The 22,705-nt window shown below is 37.8% G+C and overlaps 1 protein-coding gene across 1 annotated transcript in view; it reads right to left on the bottom strand.

Moving 5' to 3' along the window:
- arid5b (AT-rich interaction domain 5B) overlaps positions 1 to 22,705 on the bottom strand; it is a 175,297-nt gene that overhangs the window by 15,053 nt on the left and 137,539 nt on the right. Inside the window, exons 7-8 of the mRNA XM_067429802.1 lie at positions 21,921 to 21,973; positions 20,351 to 20,448 (exon numbers count right to left, since the gene is read on the bottom strand). Coding sequence (XP_067285903.1) covers positions 20,351 to 20,448; positions 21,921 to 21,973 — 151 coding nt within the window. The remainder of the gene's footprint in view (positions 1 to 20,350; positions 20,449 to 21,920; positions 21,974 to 22,705) is intronic.

Genomic DNA, 22,705 nt, shown 5'->3' with positions numbered 1-22,705 from the left:
TGCAGCGGGAGAGAGAGCCGCGGGACGAGCGGTAAGTGAGTGGGTTGGACGCAGATTAATAACACCTGTCTCTTGTTCCAGTAATGAGCGCGGAGAGGGTATAAAACCTCGGCGGAACCAGAGACCAGGAAGAGAGAGAGATCGGACGGTTGATGCGAAACCCCAAAGACTGAGTTGCCGGAAGCCGGAAGTGCCGACCCGGAAGTGATCGAGTGTCTATGAGAATTCACACAGCAGTGTGTTGTTGAAGTTATAATAAGTTTTTGACCATAAATAAAGAAGCATCAACCGTCCAGCCGGCCCCCGTGTCCTCTTCCTTCCTCCTACTATCGAACTTTGTTACAATTTGATTTTGATTTAATAAAATAATGTTACATGTTAAAGGAAACATTTATACTTATTTTTCTCATTTTTGCTTTGCTTGTTTGTTTATATTATTTCTGCATGGTTGCCTATAACTTTGTGTGAAATGAAATGATATTGAAATAAGTCATCAAATAACATCTTTTTACAGTGAATAAAAACATTACATTCAGTAGTTATATTACATGCAATCCCCCAAAGCTGCCAGACAAAAAAAGCACATCAAGGACAGGAAGTAGGTGTTGCAAGAAAAGACCAAGACCACTGACAGGGCCGGCCTTCAAAATAAAAATAAACAACTGGAAAAAGGAAAAAGCCCCATTTTGTCACAAATGGTGTGGTGGGATACATTTCCCTGGGAAATGAACCAAGAACCTCCTTGATGGTCTGAACGTGTACTCACTGTGGGAGTACAAAGAATAACTTGAAGTGCCACAAGAGTGATCTATTTACAGGACTATTTTCCCTAATGTGGCTGGAAACGAGGCTCATCCCCCTTCCTGTCCCCATTCCAAACATCTCTACAAAGAATGAATACATCCATGAACTCGAGTTTAACCCAAAAGGACTGCTGCCAGTAATGTATGAGTGTCATGCTGGGTTTTCTTCCCCATCAGATTTCACTTGTCAGTCCATTACAACTGTCCAAAGCTCCACTGAAGACAGACCACTTCTGAGACCATGGGATTCCTCTTTACATATTTTATTTTTTATTTTCTCTTGCTTCCAAAAATAGTGTTTATGTAATAATTATATTTTATCAAGAAGACAACAACAACTAATATCTGGCAGATTTGCAAATGCAGGTGTACATTTTTCAGCAAACATTTGCATCCCCTTTTAGAGCAGCCGCAAAGTCATGAAAACGAATCAGGCCACAGTTCGAGAGCTGTCTGTAATCATAAGCTCTGCTGAAGTTAATTTAGTTCCTCTATTGAGCGCACTGACTGCAGTGGCTCATTTTTAGGCCAGATCAACATGTTTCGCAGCCTCTGGCTGGGCTCAGGTGTTCTCAAAGCCTCTGTCTCAGAAAAGCCCGCTACTGTGATGGAGCAGGAAGTGGTTGCTTATTTATATGAGGGCTCTGCATTTACACATCACCACATGCAGATTGAATTGTGCATATACTCGCATATGTAAGGCACTTTTCAGGCTTTCTGTCACGGCTCCAACAGAGAAAGCAGATACGGGATGGAATATAAACAGTATTATATATGTAATTATTCTGAAAATACCCTGCTGAACAATTCTTTGGGCCCTATCATACAACTGGCGCAATGAGGCGCCAAGTGCGACACGTGTTTTTTGCTAGTTTCAGCCCAGTGCAGTTATCATTTTCACGTCCAGCGCCATGTTGTTTAAATAGCAAATGCATTTGTGCCCAACTGTGCACCCATTGGCGTACTGGTCTGAAAATGAGGTATGTTCAGGCGCATTGTTGGCACTTTTCTATTTTGAGGAACGGAAAACAACTGTGCCATTGACCAACAAAAACCTGCGTTTTTGCGTTATTTTAAAGGACGTTAATAATATGCGCTAAATATTCCAAATAAAAGGATTCCACTATGAGAAGTGTTCAGTCTTTCTGCTCGCAAATTATGGCGTGGAAATAGCAAATTCACCATGGTGCAAGCGCAACTGGCTTTTAAAGGGAATGTGAGATGAGACTCGGATGGGTTTATTGCATGTTACGCCCAAAAAACATATAAGAGAATAGGAACAACCCTTTTAGACCATGCATCAAGTGCGCAGACCATTTTTCCTGTCATTAAACAAGCAAAAGTGGATTCGGACATGCCCTATGTGCACCTGCGCCCCGAACTACAGACCATGCGATTGTTTTTTTCCAGACCATTTTTGGTGAAAAAGAGCTCTTAGAAAACTTTTGTGTCCTTGAGCAAAGTACTTACCCCACATAGCACAATCAAGTTGAGAAAAAAAATTGTCTGAACAAATGATTCATTTAGTTTAGAAAACTAAACCTGGGTTATGTGTCACCTTGAAGCCTGTTCAAAAGAATCTCAGGCAGCGAAAACATAATTTCCTGGGACAAGTACTTTTTATAGCCTTTTAAAGTGCTGCAATTAATATGAGCAACTGAATTTGTCCACAAAAAAATCTTGTCACAAAGTGACTTTGCTGTGCAGACTGCCTCCTTGTCATTAATTCAGATGCATAATTGCTTTATGAATCGTGAGGAGAATAAAGCTTGCTTTATAATGTGGGCAGATAAGGGCATCATCACATAGATAGCAGCCTGCTGAAAACCACGTCGGTGCGCCCGTACACTTTTGTCTGCGCACACTTCTCTCTGTTGGGAAGACTGCTGAGTGGGTAATAAGATTGTGTTGCAGCATCCCCCCCCCCCATCCTTATATAACACTAATTTCCATAATAAGCAACTCGGAGAACGCCGGACCGTTAAAATTAATCATACTTAAAGAACGCAGCAATTATACAAAGACCAGCATTTATGCTCTGCTGAGGTACTGTTTTTCCTGCCACCCTTGCCCGGGGATGTGTTCCACATAAGAGACATGGGCCACTGGAAAGTGGTGCTTATAAAAATCAAGTGGGGCGAAGAGTAAATGCAGATGTGATGGTGTGGTACCGGAGCCCCGGCTTACGTAACTGTTACTGGAAGCTGATGTAAACGATGAGCGGCGTATTCTTTTCTAGCAGGGTGCAGGAGGAGACACATTAGAAGATGGTAATCTACAGTTTGCGTTTTGCAATTTCCTGTGCAGTGGTGGCTGGTGGGATTATGGAGGAAGAAGCTGTGCTGAGGTCAGTGGGGCTTTCCTGCTTGGAGAACTGGCATTTCTGCATGTAATAGGGGAACTGTAAGGGCCAAGGTCTTGCCAGCCATACAACTTCATTTGCTGAAACCTTAACCGCAACCACATGACCAGGGCGGAACTGAAAACCCTGCAAGATCACGCCTGAGGACAGTAAGCTTGGCAAATATTAGACACCGACTAATATCAAGGCTAGTTTACGCAGCTGTATGCAGTTGCACAGATGGATGGTATTGAAAAGACACCTTTCTAAATTTGTTCAACAGACCTCATTACAACAACCAGCTGAATTACTCTAAATATAATGGCTGGAGCTGTGGTGTGAATTGAGAGTGAAAAGCGGTCTTGAGACTTAATAGAGTTTTCAGTTGTGCTCATTTAAGTAGCTACTTTGTTTCTAGAAGTCGTTACGAGAAATAAAACCAAATGAGTCAACGGTCGACATACAGTAAGAGTTTAGAGCTATAAAATAAACAACTGTCTCAAAGCATATCATTTTTTTATTAAATAAAATTACTCAACACAGGCTTATTGGAAAAATGAGCCTCTACCTAGATTGTTGTAAAATCTTATATACATACAATTTGCAGTTTTCAGCTGAAATGATCACTACACATTTTTTAAAAAAATCAATAATGTTCAATAAGTTATGACAAATTTTTTTTACATTGTTTTAACTCATCAAAATAAGTTAAGAAATGTTATAAGTTATACACGATGTAACTCATTTTTTAAAAGTCAGTTTAAAGGTGCCCTAGAATGATTTGAAACAATATGTTAAATTGTTCTCTAATATCTAAATAGAGGGTATGTGGCGTATTTAAGGTAAAACTTTGTCCAGATACAGTTTTAGAGGTCCATTTACAACCCTAGAAATTGGTCCCTATGATGTAATGCTCTGTTTTGGCCTTATTTGGAAGGGTTGTGAATATTAATGTTGAGTTCTGCTCTGATTGGCTGTTTCACTCCACTGCTGCTCAATGACAGCTAACAGATCTATACCATCCGTCATGGCAATGATTTAACAATGATAGCTTCTCAATTTTGAATCAAGAACTGAACTGGGTAGCGCGTAAATATGTTGTTTGTACAGTAACGTTACAGTTTCACAGTAGAGTACTGATCGACTTAAAAGTCGATTTATTTAGCCAAACAAAGTAATGTAGAAGCCACTCAAAATAGTCAGTGTCATGTTTACTACACACCCGCTGCAAAATAATCATACTTCAATTCTCAAAAATGTATATTTATTTAACAAATTGACTAAGCCTTGTCAAATGACTATCGTTTCAACTTAGATGGTGAAGAAGGTGACGTTAGCCACAAGGATCAACTGAGTTATCTGTAAGCAACTAAACATTAGCAGTAAACGTAGTTGGTTTCTGAGTTATGTGTTAATGATGAAATATAGGCTAATTTAGATATCAGTCTGTCAAAAGGGATCGACACAGTACGTATCTACTGTTGTATTTTATGACAACACTGGCAGGAAATAATATTAACCTTTGTCATTTGACAAACTGTTATGTGAGCTACTTGGAGTTTCCAATTGTCTAGACAATCTTTTTGTTTCCAAAAGATCTAGACAACACAGGGGATATTATCGTAATGTTGTCTTATTAAGAAACTTTCAATTTAATCCGAAATGGTTTCGACAGTCAATAAGTGGCTAAATCACTACTTACTGTTTGCAGGAATACGGTTGAAATAGGCCCTTATTCAGTATCAGATGCTGAGCGAATCCTGCTATATTGTCCAGGTTAGAAAAACTCTCCGTGGTGAAATGGGCCGAGCAAACTAACAAACTTTGAATTAAATTGTTGCGGTATCCGATTGTAAATAAACATCAACCATGACTTTTGACATTTTTTATCTGTTGGAAGGCTATGAAAAGTCCTCACGTCTCCTGCACAGCCTGGAACATGACATTTGTGTCCATGATCTGCCGTTTTCGCTATCATCGCGTGACGCTTGTTTATCTGCTGAACTTCCGATGATTCAGATGCGCAGTTCTGCCTGAAAATGAACATGGGCTGACATGCAAATGTTGGGGGCGTACATATTAATGATCTCAGCGATTGCGTCTTTTTTCGCGATAGCCTGTTTTTCCGTGGTGTTTTTCACAAACAAGATTTACATATGAAGGAGGAGGCAATGGTGTTTGAGACTCACAGTATGTGATGTCCATGTACTGAACTCTTGTTATTTAACTATGGCAAGGTTAATTCAATTTTTCATTCTAGGGCACCTTTAACATAATCTAAGTTTAAATAACTGAAACATCCAAGTCGACTGTATTTTTTTTTTTAAATCAATGTACCGTAATGTTCCGAATTGTTAGACTTGGAAATGCATCTGAAAAAATTGGGTCATTTTATATTCGGGATCTAAAGTTTTACATCCCGATCAAATCCTAGTCATCAAACAACTCCGGTTAAGCAGTCAAGAAATACGGTGTGTCAGTGTGTCAAAGAATGTGAACCCCAAAAGACATAAAGGGTTAGTTCACCCAAAAATGAAAATTCTGTCATTAATTACTTACTCTCATGTCGTTTGACACCGGTAAGACCCGTTCATCTTCGAGAACACAAATGAAGATATTTTTGTTTAAATCTGATAGCTCAGACAGGCCTTCATTGACACCAATGTCATTTCCTCTCTCAAGCCCATCTCACTACAGTGGCTCTACAATCATTTTATGAAGCGACGAAAATAGTTTTTTGTGTGCAACAAACAAACAAAATAACTTGTATAGCAATGGTCGATTTCAAAACACCACTTCCTAAAGCTTGGGAGCTTTATGAATCAAATCAGATTACGAATCGGATCACCAAAGTCACATGATTTCAGCAGTTTTGCGGTTTGACACGCGAATCCTGAATCGATATACTGATTCATAAAGCTCAGAGGCTTCAGGAAGCCTTTTATAGTGATTTTGAAATCACTATACAAGTTATTTCGTTTTTTGTTTTTTTTGTTCACAAAAACTATTCTCGTTGTTTCATAAATTTATTGTTGAGCCACTGTAGTGAGATGGACATTTATTGACATCTTTAGTGCCTTTTATGGATCTAGAGAGAGGAAATGACATTGGTGTCAATGAAGGCCTGTCTGAGCCATCAGAGTTCAACAAAAATATCTTCATTTGTGTTCCGAAGATGAACGGAGGTCTCTGTTGTGTCGAACGATATGAGGGTCAGTAATTTATGACAGAATTTTCATTTTTGGGTGAACTAACCCTTTAAAAATACTAACAGTAAAAACAGTAAAAGAAAAGCGGTAAAAGAAGCCGCTTCGAAGAAACTGACAGGCAAGTGTGTCAGTGCGTAGCCAAAGAAGAAATGAGGGGCTCCACACAACACAGAGCCGTCATCCAGCTGAAGCCACAGGAAATCACCAGCGAGGCCCATCATTTCTTATTTCAGCTACATACTGACCCACTTGCCTGTCAATATCCTCGAAGCGGCCGCTTTGATTCAGGGTATTGGATCAGCGCTTATCCTCAGACTTCAGGGAGAAACTGCTGTCTTTTCAGCTCTGTGATCAGCCTAAGGAAAAAAACCTTCAGTTTCGCCCCTGGATCAGATGGGTAATGCGGATCAAATACCTTTTTGACATGTCAACATCTGTCATTAAATTATAAATAAGAATTTTGTGTTATTTTTATGGTAGATATGTTTTTTTGAATTGGGAAAGTTCATATTGAAATCTCTTACTTGTGATTGCAGACTTTGGAAAATGGCCAATCTAAGAACAGTTTAATGGGTTATTTCACCCCAAAAAGTAAATTATGTCATTAATGACTCACCCTAATGTCGTTCCATACCTCCGTAAGACCTCCGTTCATCTTCAGAACACAGTTTAAGATATTTTATATTTAGTCCGAGAGCTTCTCTGTTCCTCCAATAAAAGTGTATGCACACTAACAGGCTATGCTCTCGGACTAAATATAAAATATCTTAAACTGTGTTCGGAAGATGAACAGAGGCCTTTCAGGTGTGGAACGACAGTAGGGTGAGCCATTAAAGACATCATTTTCATTTTTGTGTGAACTAACCCTTTAAGACTTTGAGAAACAAGCACGATATTACTGAGTTACTTATAAGGGAAACAAAAGTGTTATTTAATTTCTACCAAATGTATTGCTGGTAATGTATAAAAATGTTCTCTGAAGAGAGTCGTTGGGGCTGGGAGATATTTTTCTCTTTTCTAATATTTAACTTGTTCTATTAGGGTGCCGCTAATAGAACAACATCCCGCAATCAATACTCCAGCTTCCTCTGCCCACTGAACAAGCTCATGCACAAATAGCTCTGTTGATTTACATGAGCATTACATAATCCAATAGACTTGCATTTGAAGAATATCATTTGGACATCCAGTGTTGCTATAGCAACATAAAAATATACAAGTACGAATGTAGCAGAAATACAGTGGGAGTACAAATATACCAATGTATCATATTATGCAAACTGAAACTTGATAGATGTGGGTGGCTTTAAGTTTTAATCATTAATAATGTGATTTGATAGCAGGAAATTCCAGTGCATTAAGTCCCACAGCATAAAAATAAATATGACACAGGCAGAATTCAGGAGAATCTCACGGAACCGATAAAGAATGTCCAGAATGTCAATTTTTTTATTGTGGCATGTACAACGATAAAGAGAGCCTATTTTAGAGCCATTACATTTTTATTTGCACTGTAACATTTTAAGCACAATTTTGTATTATTAGTAATGGAAAAAGACATTGATGTTATTGATGATCATTTTATTTATTTGATTATGTATTTGTGTCATACAAATACTGCCTAATTCATTTATAGAGATTCAAAATAAAAATGTATACATTTAGTAAAAACAAAATGTATTCATACACCTTCAACATTTTCTCTCATCAGTTTATTCGCTATATTTTAGGAAATGGTAATAAAATATGACGAACTCTGTGTCAGAATAAATTAATCTTAATAATGTCAGATAACTTGATAGTATGTAATGGATTACAATCAACCAATCAGCTATCAGCTGTTAAATTTAAGTACACAATTAGATAACACCACTTTAGATCAAACAATGACAAAGCAATGCTTCATTTTGTTCAGTCTGTGGTGTAAAAGGTCACATTTAAAGAAAAAACATTGAAGCAAAACATGGTCAGGTCAAAGTGGCTGAATCATTTGGGTCCCATATATAGATATATAGGTCCATGATAATTACCATAGTCCACTATATGAATAATTTTTGGGTATAATAATGTAAGTTTACTTTATTTAGCTATCTTCACTTTCATAAATGAACAATAGCCTAGTGTCTTGCAGTAAAAAATGATATCTGGCGTCTGATAATTTTTTTAGTTTGCCTGTGTATTTACTTTATTTCATGTAAAAACATTACTTATTAACCAAGTAATTAGCAATGAAAATTTTGTGGCAAAATGTGGCCGTGACATGTTTTTTGAGCCTTATTCCCCCTCAATGTTGTGGTGTCATATTGTCTTAAGACACATTTTTCTACAGGTCCAGCACTGTTCATGATGCACTTCCGCTTCTTAGTCACAAGATGGCGTAATACCCAGCTGTGACAGGCCCAAGAAACAGGAAGTAAAACATTACAAAGAATCACAACCTCAACTGTATCAAGTCTATTTTTAGCATGTTTGTCTTTGAGTGCTCTCGCTCACAGAGAGACGCTCTCATCTCGCTCGGCACCCCTCAGGCCACATACCGAAATAACTAAGACAAATGGTTGTTGACATCAACAATTTCATTTTCTCATTCATCTCATTCCACCTCTTTGGTGTTGGGGAGACGTGCCCGGGATCCGACATTACTGCTTATTACAGTTTTTCTCAATTGCTAAAACACTAAAACCCATCGGCTGAACACATTTCTCAGTTGCCTGAACTCATTTAGCTAATTGTGCAGTCTGTTGTCAATACCTTAAACCATATCACATCATAAAACACAATTTGCAGATCTCACTTAGACTTTTCAGCAAATCTCTAAACACATTCTCATTGTCAAGACACATACTGCTCTCTAATGCACATGCCTTCATACGGGTTAACACAAGTGGCTACAATCAAATACAAATAAAGAACACAATGTCATTTAATGAACACAACCAGTCAAAACTGATTTAACCTGTTTCAAATGATGAGACAACCAATATAAGTGCAGTGCATTGTAGGCTGTATACTGTACAATTAACAAATCTTATTGCCCTGAACATGTTGCTTTCCATTTGTTTACAGTACTGACTGCTCAATAGATTTTGACTGGTTGCAGTTTCATATCAACAAAGAACGAGCTTGTGAGATGCAGAGTACAGTACTGTAAAAATCAGCCTAATCTAATGAAAATGCATATCTATAGCACAAATTGTATTTATCGTGCGATTTATATGCCAAAATTTTTATGAGCATATGTTACGCAGTTTTCATGCGCATATGATATGTACTTTATATTGTGTTATGTGCACGTACTCCAAACAACTCAACCTACCCAATGGGGTGACAATGCAAATCATATGCACATAAAAAATAATTGTGCCGTATAAATCGCACAATAAATACAATTTGTGATGTATATGCATTTCATGCGAATGAGTTGGTAAAAATAGGGCTACAAGCAAGAGGAAGAACAAAAAATTGCAAAGCAAAGCAGAATAGTAATAATTTCTGATCAATTTTGAGCTACTATGATGAAACATGTTTTCATTCATCACAAGACAATGACAGAAATATATGAAATTTGTTTTGAGATTAAAAATGTACTTCTGCCTGAGAACTGTTTTGAACAATGTGTTTTCTATTTTTTGCTGTATTGTTTACTGATTGCTTGATAGTGTTTATCATTTTGATCACTTTGTTTATGATTTGAGAGCAGTGTTTGATTTTGAACACAGGTAAAACTGTTTTGAGGTGAAAGTTTCATTTTGCAACAGAAGTCAGAGGTTTTGTGAATAGTGCTTGAAGAGGAGGTTTTGTGTTTAATGGTTTCAGAAAATGGAGCAAGGTTTCAGAAATAGTGTTTTAGCAATTGAGAAAAACTGTAAACAAGCCGTCTGATGGAGCCTTAAGTTTACTTCCACAGAAGTGGCCCTAATGAGTGCTTGTCGAAATGCCACGAACCGTAAATTCTGACCGCAGCCTCAGTAGAAGACACACAGCTAGATGGCAGTTCAGCAGGTTTCGGATGACAAACGAACGTTAAACAAACAGCCAGAGGCCTGTTATGGGACGTAATAGAGGTTACGGCCGAGAAAACCGACCTCAAACCAGCACGTTCATAATCACATCTGTACGAGCTGGGATTGAAGGGGGAATAATATGAACTTTTTCTGCTTCTTTCTCCGCAGGGGAAAACTGTGAATTAATCATAGAGAGAGAGAGAGAGAGAGAGAGAGAGAGAGAGAGAGAGAGAGAGAGAGAGAGAGAGAGAGAGAGAGAGAGAGAGAGAGAGAGAGAGAGAGAGAGAGAGAGAGAGAGAGAGAGAGAGAGAGAGAGAGAGAGAGAGAGAGAGAGAGAGAGAGAGAGAACAAGACATTGTTCTCCAATCGCAGGACGCCTGAAAGGTTTTGTTGAGAAGTCGACCCTTGAACTAATCCAGATTCACACAGTTAAACAGCGAGGGGAAGGAACGCCAAAGCAGGCCTTTTGTCATTCCTGGCCTTTAGACCTTAAATTACCTCACTCACTCCCTTCAGGCTAAACCCATTAACTTTCAAAAGCCTGCTTTAATTATTAAACACTCTAAATAATGCGCAATGAGAGCCGTGTTTTTGTAGTGTAGCCTATGTGGTTTGTACAGACATCCTCCCTGCAAAATATTTTATTGTTGGAATTCGTTCTGTGATGCGGCTGAAATGAAAGCCACATTCCTGGGAAGTGATTTAAAGACATTAAATTAGAGGCCTGCGCTTGAACGCGGCTCAATCTTTAGCCCAAGATAAACAGCACTTACTCTCTCAGTACAATGCGAAGTGATAAAGCATAAATAAGCCATACATGGAAAAAGAAACTACATCAACATGGTGGTTATTCCAAAACAAAGCCTTAAAAACAGCTTTTAAACTCCACATTATAAATTCTGCGGAAAACTGAGCGTGCAGCAGTACAGGACAAGCAAAGGCAAACCTTAAGAAATGTCTAATATGGGTCAGTGACACAGTGCAGACTTTCCAAACTTTGTTGTTAATGTCTTTAAGAGACATTTCAGCTGACAATAAAGTGACAAGCAATAGAAGCCATCTTTGTTTGTGTGTGTTTGTGTGTGTGTGTGTGTGTGTGTGTGTGTGTGTGTGTGTGTGTGTGTGTGTGTGTGTGTGTGTGTGTGTGTGTGTGTGTGTGTGAGTGTTTGTGTGTCCTAGCCAGCCATGACCATGTTTTCTTTTTCTGCCGTCGTTGTAATGGAAAGCACTTTTTGTTATTTTTTCCTTGATATGAACTTTGATAGCAATTCTACACTGTAAAAATATTTAAAATATAAGTTACCTGGTTGCCTTAAAATGTTGAGTTCATTGAAGTTAAAAATACTAGTTAATAGAGTTGAACATTAATACATGAGTTAATACAATGAACGTTTTTGACAATCGACAACCTTTATTCAAAAACTATTAAAAGATTTTGTAAGCGTATTGGGTAATTGTGTGTTTTATTTGTGATGACGCAGTGAAACATGCCAAATTGTGCTATTTTCATGATTTATATATTTTTTTTATATTTTTTGGTTCAGATACAATAATATTTTGACTTTCTATTTATTAAACTAATTTCCTTTACTGTAAAAAAAAAAAAAATATATATATATATATATATATATATATATATATATATATATATATATATATATATATATATATATATATATATATATATATATATATATATATATATATATATATATATATATATATATATATATATATATATATATATATATATATATATATATATATATATATATATATATATATATATATATGTGATCAATCACTAAAAAATGTTCAATTGGAGACCTGATTTTTTTTTTTACAGTGTTCATTGTATCAACTAAAAAAATTATTTCAATAAACTCAAATTTTTTACGAAACCAGGTTACTTACATTTTTAAGTTAAACCAACAATATTTTCTTACAGTGTACAACAACAAAACTAATATGCTATTGAACACACTAAAATCTATTGATTTTCATATTAGCAACTTTATTTATATTAATATTTAAACACTTGCAATTAACCCGTGTCGATTAACCGGCAATATACCAAGGATGAGAATCTATGAACTGCATTATTAGACTGTTTTCTAAGGCTTCACAATATATTAAAACTATGCTGGCAATCAAGCATTTTGTTTTATTAATTCATTGCACATTTTTCTGTAATTAATCAATTAGTCTTTTTAGTCTAAATAGACCCCCCCCCCCCAGTTTAATTTTCGGGTGAACTATCCCTTTAAAGCTGCACTGTGTGATATTTTCCCCCATCTAGTGGTGAAAAGGTATATGACCATCCATTGAATAATAGTTTCTGTTCCTCTCAATTCTGATTTTGTTTTAGCTCCTACGGTGGCCGATTTAGTCCAAGATTAACATGGCAATCCCCCTCTTCACATTCGACACGGTGCCATTGAGTGTTAAAACGCGAAAGTCGAAGCTTGAATTTATGGGTATGTCCCTCTTTGGCTAATGTACTTTCAAGATGGAGGGGCAACATGGTGACCGGCATTCGAACCCCTCACCCGTATGTATTTTCAATGGCATATTATAAACTTACAAGAATACTTTATTACTTAAAGAAGTAAATATACATTAATGAGCACATATATTTTTGAAAGAACTAAGTGTTTTTATCTAAGAATAAACTAAAAAAGTTACACACTGTAGCTTTAAGTTGATTCTGTTTATATGATGTATATTAAATTGTGTATTTTAACAGTGTCGTTTAATAAATCCAAGTGATTACTTGCTTTTGATACTTTATTTCAATCAATTATTATTGCCTCATTGATATTATATATGTATTTTAAGTCATTTATTGTTCACTAAGTTCTATTTTTATTATGACACAAAATATCATCCAATTAATCGATTCATTGTCTAAATAACCGACTGATTAGTAATTATTCAGGAAAACAGTAAATGAGTTAGCAATGAACAAATAAATACATAAAGAGCAGTAAGAATTGTATTCTGTCCGTATTGTAAATGTTAACATCGTAATAGACAGTGTCCGATCCCAATGTTAATCTGTTTACATTTGTTTAATACAAGAAACCTTTGAGAAATATTTTTGCTGACAAAGGACTTGCCTTGTTAAAGAAAGAACACAATGGAATCTTAGCAGGGCAAATGAGCCTGTAAATCGACATGCAAATTGCAATGATAATTTGATCAATCAGGGATCTAATTAGTTTTTATCAGCTTTCACAACCACAACGTCACACCACCACTTTCCATTTGGTAAATACAGGCAAATGGTGTAAACACAGATAATAGATGTGGATCAATGATTGGCATTTTTAAGAACCCAAACCGTTTAAGAGAACTCGCAGCAGATATATTGTTGGATTATGCAGTGCATTTGCTAATGATTTGAGGGATAATAAATGAATACTGCTATTGTTTACTACAGCTGCAGTCTCAAATGAAGCGCCAAAACTCCCAGGGGAGCAAAACAGCTGATGTAATATTCCCTGGGAAAAAGCCTTCCTTCAAAGCGAGATCATTAAACTTCACTTAAAGGGCTTGCATTAAAATCTGTCATACTGGCTAGAGGTTCAAGGATGAGTTCTGTGAAGCGTAACTTGGTTGAATTTAGAGCAAACATTAATTCTAGGGAGGGATACAAAAATCAATAAGCAAGAACTGTGAGGTTCTTGCATTGTACTCGTAATCCCACATATGTTTGGATACTAACATACTATGAATATTTCTACCAAATGGAGATTGGAAAATGTGCAGATTTTCTCTATGCATGGGAATCGACCACATTTGCATGGCTGTAAATTGTTAAAAATGTTGCACAAAATTGAATTTCCATAATAATAATAGATTTTAGTTTTACTATAACCATTGGGCGGCTTTGCTATATTAAATATGCAACATGATACTGCTGTTTAAAATGTTTTTTGTTGCATAATGCATTCACATTTTAGGCAGTATACATTCCCGAACGGTATTCATTAACTATAGGTTAGCATTGCATTTCAAGGCAATGAATGCACCAATCAGTCGTTTTTTTTTTTTTTTTATATTGCAAGATAATATTTGTTCACGGTACTGCAAATATTATTCAAACATTATGCAAATCTGCATGCATTATGAATTGGTTAGTTCTGCAGAGCTGAGCGCACTGAGAAATATCTGTAGAGCTTTTTATAAAAAATGCACACACTATCGAAATGGACCTCTATGACAGAGGGACTAAAGTTGCACGACAAGGTTTAAGGAATGCTGTTATCTGCAGAGGCATTTATAAGCAGAACATTTTTGGAACAAAGATCTCTCTCTGGGAAGAGGAGGATTAAATAAATAACCAAGTCCAGATTGATCAGTGCCACTGACCTATATAATTAAAAGGCAGAGGAGAGGGGGGTGGAGGGCGGGCTGGAATGCCGCAGTCTCTCTTCAAGGTTATTGATGTCATATTTTACGACCTAATTTGTAATCTACATTTGATTCTCTTCCCCCACAACATACATAGTAGCCAAAAGCTAATCAGATAATACAGTAAATATCATTAGCAGCAGTTGGAGAACCCTTGAAAACACATGAAAATTCTGCCCTAATTTACTCACCCTTATGCGGTTTCAAACTCATAAAACTTTATTTCTTCTGAATAACACAAAGTGTACATTTTTAAAGAATGTCCTGGCTGTTCTTCTTCATATAATAAGTCAATGACAAAATTGCCAGAATTGCATCATAAAAGTAGTCCACAGAACATGTGCCCTATATTTAGTCTTCTAAGGGAATAGGCATAAATGTACACTTTGGGCCCTATCATACATGGCGCAAGGCAAGTTTTTTTTTGTTAGTTTCAGCTCGATGCAGTTATCATTATCACGTCCAGCGCAACGTTGTTTAAATAGCAAATGCACTCGCACCCATCTGTTCGCCCATCGGCGTGCTGGTCTGCGAATGAGGTGTGTTCAGACGCATTGTTGGCGCGTTGCTAATTTGAAGAACTGAAAACAAGTCAATAGCGCAGTATTTTTAGCGTTTTTTAAAGGGCACTTTAGTAATATGTGCCTATCAGTGATCCATGGGTCAATGTGTAAACAACCAGGACGACGTTTTCAACTAACCCACTCGCAAATCAGACAGCAAAAAAATAAAATAAAAATATTGTACCATTTTTTAAAAGTAGTAAATGCTCATCGTAGCGTCCATTTATTCATTTATTTAGTTTCATTTGCTTAAAGCTGCAGTCTGTAACTTTTTGCACTCTAGTGGTTAATAAACAGAACTGCATGCATATTGCGGAAGAACATTGCAGCCGGAGCTACTTCTCTCTGTTTATGTCTTTGGCGGATCACGCAGGGACTGTGCTCCTCCGCAGCGGTAGCTACCAGTCTGGCCTGAAATAGTCCCAATATAAACACTTATTATAAGTGTACCATAATGATCCAGGGTAAGACAAAAACACAGTTTGGAAAATGGATTCATGTTGTACATTCTCATTATATAATTTTTGTAAATCTTGAACACAAAAAAAGTTACGGACAGCAGCTTTAACAATTAAGATGCTGCATGTGTTTATCCAGTCTAATCGAAATGCGTCTCTCCCCCGACTTTCCCAAACAAATCCCGCCCCTTCTCAGAAAAAACATAAAACTGATTTTACTTAGCTGCATGCATTTAAAAGTAGCCTATTAATTCAAACGGTACAATGGCATTGCTCAGTTCAGCGTGTCGGAAAATCGCCAAATCGGGAATTTTGTCCTGCGTCAGGAAAGGGTCAGGAATAGTCTTTATAAAAAGACTATAAGGTGCCATTGGTGGCCTAAAACAGAAGCTTTCCTCGCACTGTGTAGAAATAATATTGAATCAACGGGCCCTGGGTTGAGACGGTTTCTTCTCGCCTCTATGACACGACCTGCGGAGCTGAATGTGCGTCACTGGCTGCACTGATGCTGGAACGCAGAGGATCCTCCTTACCAGTGTATTTCATAGTAAATTATGTCTAGTAATAGCTATATAAATTACAAACGTTTAATTGGCATCTTTATTTTTAACAACCCGACCGACCGTGACCCGAATATCATATAAAATATTTTTGGATGACTCGTAACCGCAGGCAATTTTGGATCCTTTTCTAAGTAGCAAGTAACCGCTAGTAACCGTAATGAGCGTAACCGTTGTAATGAGCAAGTAACCGTTGCTCATTTTGGATCAACCCGTTCATCACTAGTGCCTATAGGCAGCTTACACTCTGTTTATAACACACAGGGACTGTCTATATTCTGCCATGTAAATAGCAAATCCGCCAACATCAATGATTTTGTAACACCTTTATTGTGATTTACCAGAGCATTCATTTTCATTATGTGGAAAAGAGCAGCCAGTGCATTATTCAACATTTCTCCTTTTGTGTACCATGGAAAGGAAGTCATACATGTTTGGAATCTCATGGCTGAGAATTTTTGGGTGAGCTTTCCCTTTCAATATTCATTTTCATCAATTGTATTGAGTTAAAGCCATGTAGCACGTGATCAAATTTCATCTTCGTGACTTTACAAGCTTTCTTGTAGATAGAGAGCCTTATATCTAAGATAATTCACACACAAAGTCAGTTCAGTCGTCTGCCCTTCAAAGGGTGGAGAAGTATTTAACAGAAATCTCTTAAGAACTTATAGTTTACTCTGAGTAGGGAGGGAAGAAGAAAAAAACAGACAAGATCAAGGCATGTTCGGCTTATGTTACACTCATAAAAAGAGAGAGAGAGAGAGAAACTCTGACATTTTCATTCCCATCTGTGGCCGGGGCTGCACTTGGCAGCGGCCCTGCAAAAGGACCCCAATGAAAAGCCACTTGAGTTGGGCTCCAATGAGCAGAGCTTGCAACCGAACAATAGGCAGCTCGTCCCGAGGCCCGAAACCGAAGACCAGCCGGGGGAGCGGCTGCAGAAAATGCCGTGCGTCACTGTGGCCGGGACGGACTTTCACTCACCAACGGCGTACACAGAATGACTTCATTTACTGGGCAAATTAATTCAATTAATTACTCTTGGTAGCAGCTGCACAAGAGGACACATCAGCACATCCCTGACTGTTTGATCAAGGTTATAACATCGAAATTTGGCAGCCTATTATTCACTGAACAGATACATTGTTGGTGGCTATTGACTCAGCACTAAGTCTGACGGTGGAACGCTGCCAGGAACACAATCTCTGCCAACTCCACCTGCCCGGGCCCCACTAAAGCCCTCGATGAGCCAGACGGAAGAAAGAGGCATGTCACACAAACCTTAAAGGTCAAACTGAATAGCTTTAAGAGCAAATACAATAACAATGTCTCCCCCTGCCTCCGAACCATTAAGAAGAAGCACAAATCCATGCCAAATCATGCAGCTTTTCACACAGTAGTGCAAAAACACAAGCATGACCACAGTCATATATCACCATTAGAGTATTTTTAATCTATTTAAATGTATTTATTTATAGTTTGTTATATGTTTGGCAACAGTTCTTCTAAACCTAATTGATGGAGTGTCGAGCTTTTCATTTCCTAAAGGTCCCATGGCATGAAATTTTCCTTTTAATATGTATTATATTATATTAATATGAGTTTCCCTAGCCTGAATACTGTCCCCAAGTGGCTAGAAATGTGGATCTGTGTAAACTGAGCTCTGGCTGTCTTTCTCTGCCTTTGAGAATATGAGAGCCCAGACGAGCTGATCTTAAATATTCCTGTTATGACGTCATATCAGGAAAGGTTTCCTCCCCTTCCTATGCTTTGCCAGCCCAGAGAATTAGTAGAGAATGATTCAGTTTATCAGTCGCGATGTCAGCACAGGCTTTACCATATGGATTCAACAGCACCACCACAAACAGTGAGTAACAGTGTTCATTAATGCCTGATGTAGGATCAGTGTGCTTGACTCTAGCATTGTCAATACAAGATCTTGACCAAAAATTTATGCGCCTCACTGAAATAACATCACAACACTTATTTTGCTGACTTTTTTTATATAAAAAAAGAGATGAACATAAGGAGATGAGCTGAAAGATAATGAAATGTACCATATCTCATGTAATCAGTTAGCCTAGAAATCTAGACGCAAAATCTAGATATCTAGAGTCGGTGGGGGGGCTTAACATAATGACGGTAGAGTTGCGACGGCTCCGTGTGAATTTCCTACTACTTCTCTGCTAACAAAGAACAGCACTGAAGTATTCAGAGATTTGCCAAAAGGATACAGCAAAATTTTTACCTATCAACTAGCTCCGCTGGTGGGGAAACCCATTGGACCCAGCCACAACCCTGCTCGTGATTGTTCTCTCACCACTGATGGCAATCCTATCCTACCTATCGCTATCCTCTCGTGCAGAGCGAATTTTTGAAAGACAACCGTTTATCCCACCCCCTGATTGAGCCCTGCCAATGGTGAGTTCCTAGACCCAATATCTTTATGTGTGTCTGGCTTGTCAACGCTAGTAATCAGTGTTTCAACCACAGAAAAACATCAACAAATCAGCTTGTAAACAATGTCATGTAACATGACAAAAAAGACAATTCAATGACCACAGCTTGACAACTAGCTACAAATAAACAACACCAAAGAGGAGCATTTTGCTAAATATATGCACTTTATTACATATTCATGAACCCTGTATATCTCCCATGAAAGCAAGTTTTTATGGAAACCTTTTTAAATGTTTATATTTCACATTCCAACTAGAGTGGAAACATAATTAAAAAGTAAAACATGCCTTATGTGCAATGTAAATGTTCATATACAGCTACAACTTTAATTTCAGTATCAGTGTTTCCATAAAAGAAATATTTCAGTTTATCACTAGTTTGGTGTAATATACTGCTGGGTAATTATATTATCCTGGATTTATGGCTATATATTGTACCAAATCAATGCCTCATCCCTTCCCTCATGTCATTTTGACCTGAAACAAAAAAAAAAATTTCTTCCAAAAATTGAATGTTCATCTTAGCGGTCCAAGATCCTAGGACTTTTGTTTTACTTAAACCACAAATGCACGCACGCACGCGCGCACGCGCTCACGCACACACACACCTGACCGGATTTGAGGAGTTTTTGTGGTTGAAATTTTAAAAAAGTAAAAAATCCTTCCCTCTTGGGCCGACCCCCATAGGGATGAATGGAATGTGAGGAATGCTTCAATACACATAGAAATACTAAAAATGCTAAAACACTTATTTTTATAATGTCTACATGTTTATCCAAATGCATGCAGAAGAGTAACTCACTTTAGAACTCAGCGGAACAGCTAATTTGCGGCATTTAGAGCTGTAAGGCCATCTATTGGCAAGAGTCATGAAATTAGTAATAAAAATAAATAAAAAAATAAAATAAAAATGAAAATAAATAAGATTTCTGGACAATATAAATTAAGTATAGTTTTAGGCCTTAGGCCTCATTATGAATAGCGAGGGAAGGATTTGTTACAAAGTGTGAGGGAGGGATGAGGGTTAAATAAATCATCTGTTAGTCACCGTCTCATTCTAAGTTCTGGATCCTCAAGTCAAGGGAACCAGAAAAAAAGAAGTTAAGTAGGACATGAAGTGATTAAACTTATGAAAATGATAATTTGGGTGTTCCAAATCTGCAGAAATCTGCTGAGCTTTCTGCAGGCACAGCTTTCATGTAGTGCTGCTAATAATATGGGGTGTAAAAATAAAATCAACAGTGTCAGTGTGTTTTTTAATGGGCACATCCTATCATGAATAAGCATACTAAAGAGCAGACTCTCACAGAAAAGTCCACAGAATTGCTACAAATGCCTCCCTGCCTTCCGCTTCCCTTTTTATTAATGATTTTGTCTAATTATTCTTGCAGCTACCAATAGAACTTTAACACTCTCAGCATCGTTTAACACATATTACAATATCTGAATCAGTTCCACAGAATTCTGCAGATTCCAACCAAAAATCGGAACAGAAAATGTGAACTGAGCGGGCTAATGAGCAAATGAGAAGACTTACCTCTCGTAGTGTCTTCGTGTGCACGTGGCGGCACTAGTGCTTCCCGGGTTGCCGCCCAGTTCATCATATACATTTTTCCACTGTCGTCGCGCTGTGATCTGCAATGGGAAGAGTCCATTATGGGAGGCAAAGACGTTCATGTAATGGATGTGTGCATGGAGCAGAAATGAAATAAACAGACATTAAACAGACACCGAACACATGATGTCCCATGCAAGGTCATTAGATTGAGTTTTAGAAATGAAACTGATGCAAGCGTACTCTTAACTGAACAGGAAAAAAGAAAACACATACCGGATTAACATAATTCACATACACAGCGATTAATATTCATGAGAGACCTTTAGTGCATTCAGTGTACGAGGGTTAAAAGATTTTTAATGGCTGTTTCCCTCGGCTAATGGCTGCCTCTCTCAATAAAATGCATTCTGTGGAAAACCGCATGCATCAAGTGCTGGGAAATTAATGCATGTGTGATTTAGTCCAATGCATTCACCACAGACTAGTTACAACACAAATAAGTAGAATATTCTCAGAGTGTTCTGGAATATAGTGTGACCCAATGTCCATGGAGACCTAATCACTACAATCCATTTGATTGTAGAAACACTTCAATTAAAATATCGTTGACCATGAGCTGTACTTTCCTTCGGTAAGTTGACTTACTGAGTAGGGCATCTGCTGTCTCCTACGGCGTTTAATGAAGCGTTTGCAGTTTTGACAGCATGAGAACAGAATCTCATGCACCTCTATGGCTTCTAAACTCCCTCAGTTATAATAGCCCTTGACTGCTGTTTGTTTTAACGTCGCCATTGTGTACGAGGCAGGTTTGGGGTATGGAGTACAGTTGCGGTGTTAAAACAGTCAAGTACAGTTCAACCCCAGGAGAGGATCTTTTTGAGCGATGTAAATGTTTCCAATGACATCATGACTCCTCCTGCACAATGATTTTCATTACAGATGTCGGCTGCATATAAAGCCAAGCATTCTGTGGGGACAGAAAAACGACTGCGCGCTTGCGAAAAGCAGGCAGCGGTATCGATAGATCGGATGAAAAGCGCGCAGGAGCGAGAAGCTGTTTCCTGTTTGCTCTTAATCTAACTAACTTCAGCGTTGATGAATGAATACGGAGACACTGAAAATACTGAATAGCTGGTCACATAGAAGGGACTTTAATGTTTTCACCATACTTTAGCAGAGCAGATGTCAGATAAGCTGCCAAGCGAATTCCCTTTATTGTGCAATTCGCTTGTTGCACAATAATGGTCCCTTAAGAGCCTCAACATGGGTAGTGAACAGGCCCCGACCAATTTCCTCCACCGCAAAAGGGTTACACGTGTTTTCCACTTGTAGATTTTATAACAACTGCGAGCGCTCTGGCCAAATTTGGATCTGAGAGAGTTCCGCATCCAGGCCAGAGTCTAGTAAACACACATTACATGGCAGGCTGGAAAAAAACTAAACTCTTGCTGTTTTTGTGTGTGTGTTTTTTTTAGGAATCTTTCAGAGCCAAAGGAAAAAGCGTGCTGCCAAAGGCACTGGATTTCAAACAAATTGTGTAAACACTCACCACCTCGTATCCTCCCAGTTTCTGAGCCGCTTGAAACATAGTCCAAAGGTTTACTGTAAGAAGGATAACAAGGATGACGATTAGTTCCACAGGAGAGCAGAAGGAAATGTTCGCACAGGCCGTATTCGGAATAGCATGCTGCTACACTATTCTTAGTTTGGCATCATCAGTGTACACTGCGCATGTTCTACTGTATGCAAAAATGCAGTATTCAGTATGCACTACTGTACCCCACAATGCAACGGACTAAACTTCCAGTGTGGTCATCATTGGGCTGGAAGTAATTACACATCTCATTTGACAATTAATAAGGTCATGTGGCGTCTATGTGACATTACCGTTTAATAGGCAATTCAAATCAATTTGATTTGTAACGCTTTTCACAATACAGTTTCAAAGCAGCAGAACATCCTGATGTTAATGTTTGAAATATCTTCATGCCTTATGGTCTCATTTAGCAGATTCAAGCTGGGAAATAACCTTGCAATGATATAACAATCAAGCAGTTGAGATTTGCTATATAGTAGAGTACAACAGGGCCGAAGGCGCATTTGATTTGATTTTCCTCTAAACCACTAAATGGCACAAAAACTTGCAGCAGCTCTTTCTAAAACATCTGCTTTTCATGATGCAGATGGAATTTTTTCTCATCCTTGACGTGATCGCAGGGAGCAACGTAAAGTTGATTTTGAGCTAATTTGATTTAATATTTGTTGTTTTTTAAGTACACTAGTAAATAAGAATCAGTACAAATATTGAATATAATTTGAGACAAAGGTCTTGTT

This window comes from Pseudorasbora parva, chromosome 21 (genome assembly GCF_024679245.1).
Source record: "Pseudorasbora parva isolate DD20220531a chromosome 21, ASM2467924v1, whole genome shotgun sequence".
Taxonomy (NCBI): domain Eukaryota; kingdom Metazoa; phylum Chordata; class Actinopteri; order Cypriniformes; family Gobionidae; genus Pseudorasbora; species Pseudorasbora parva.
This window is presented reverse-complemented; position numbering and strand designations above follow the sequence as displayed.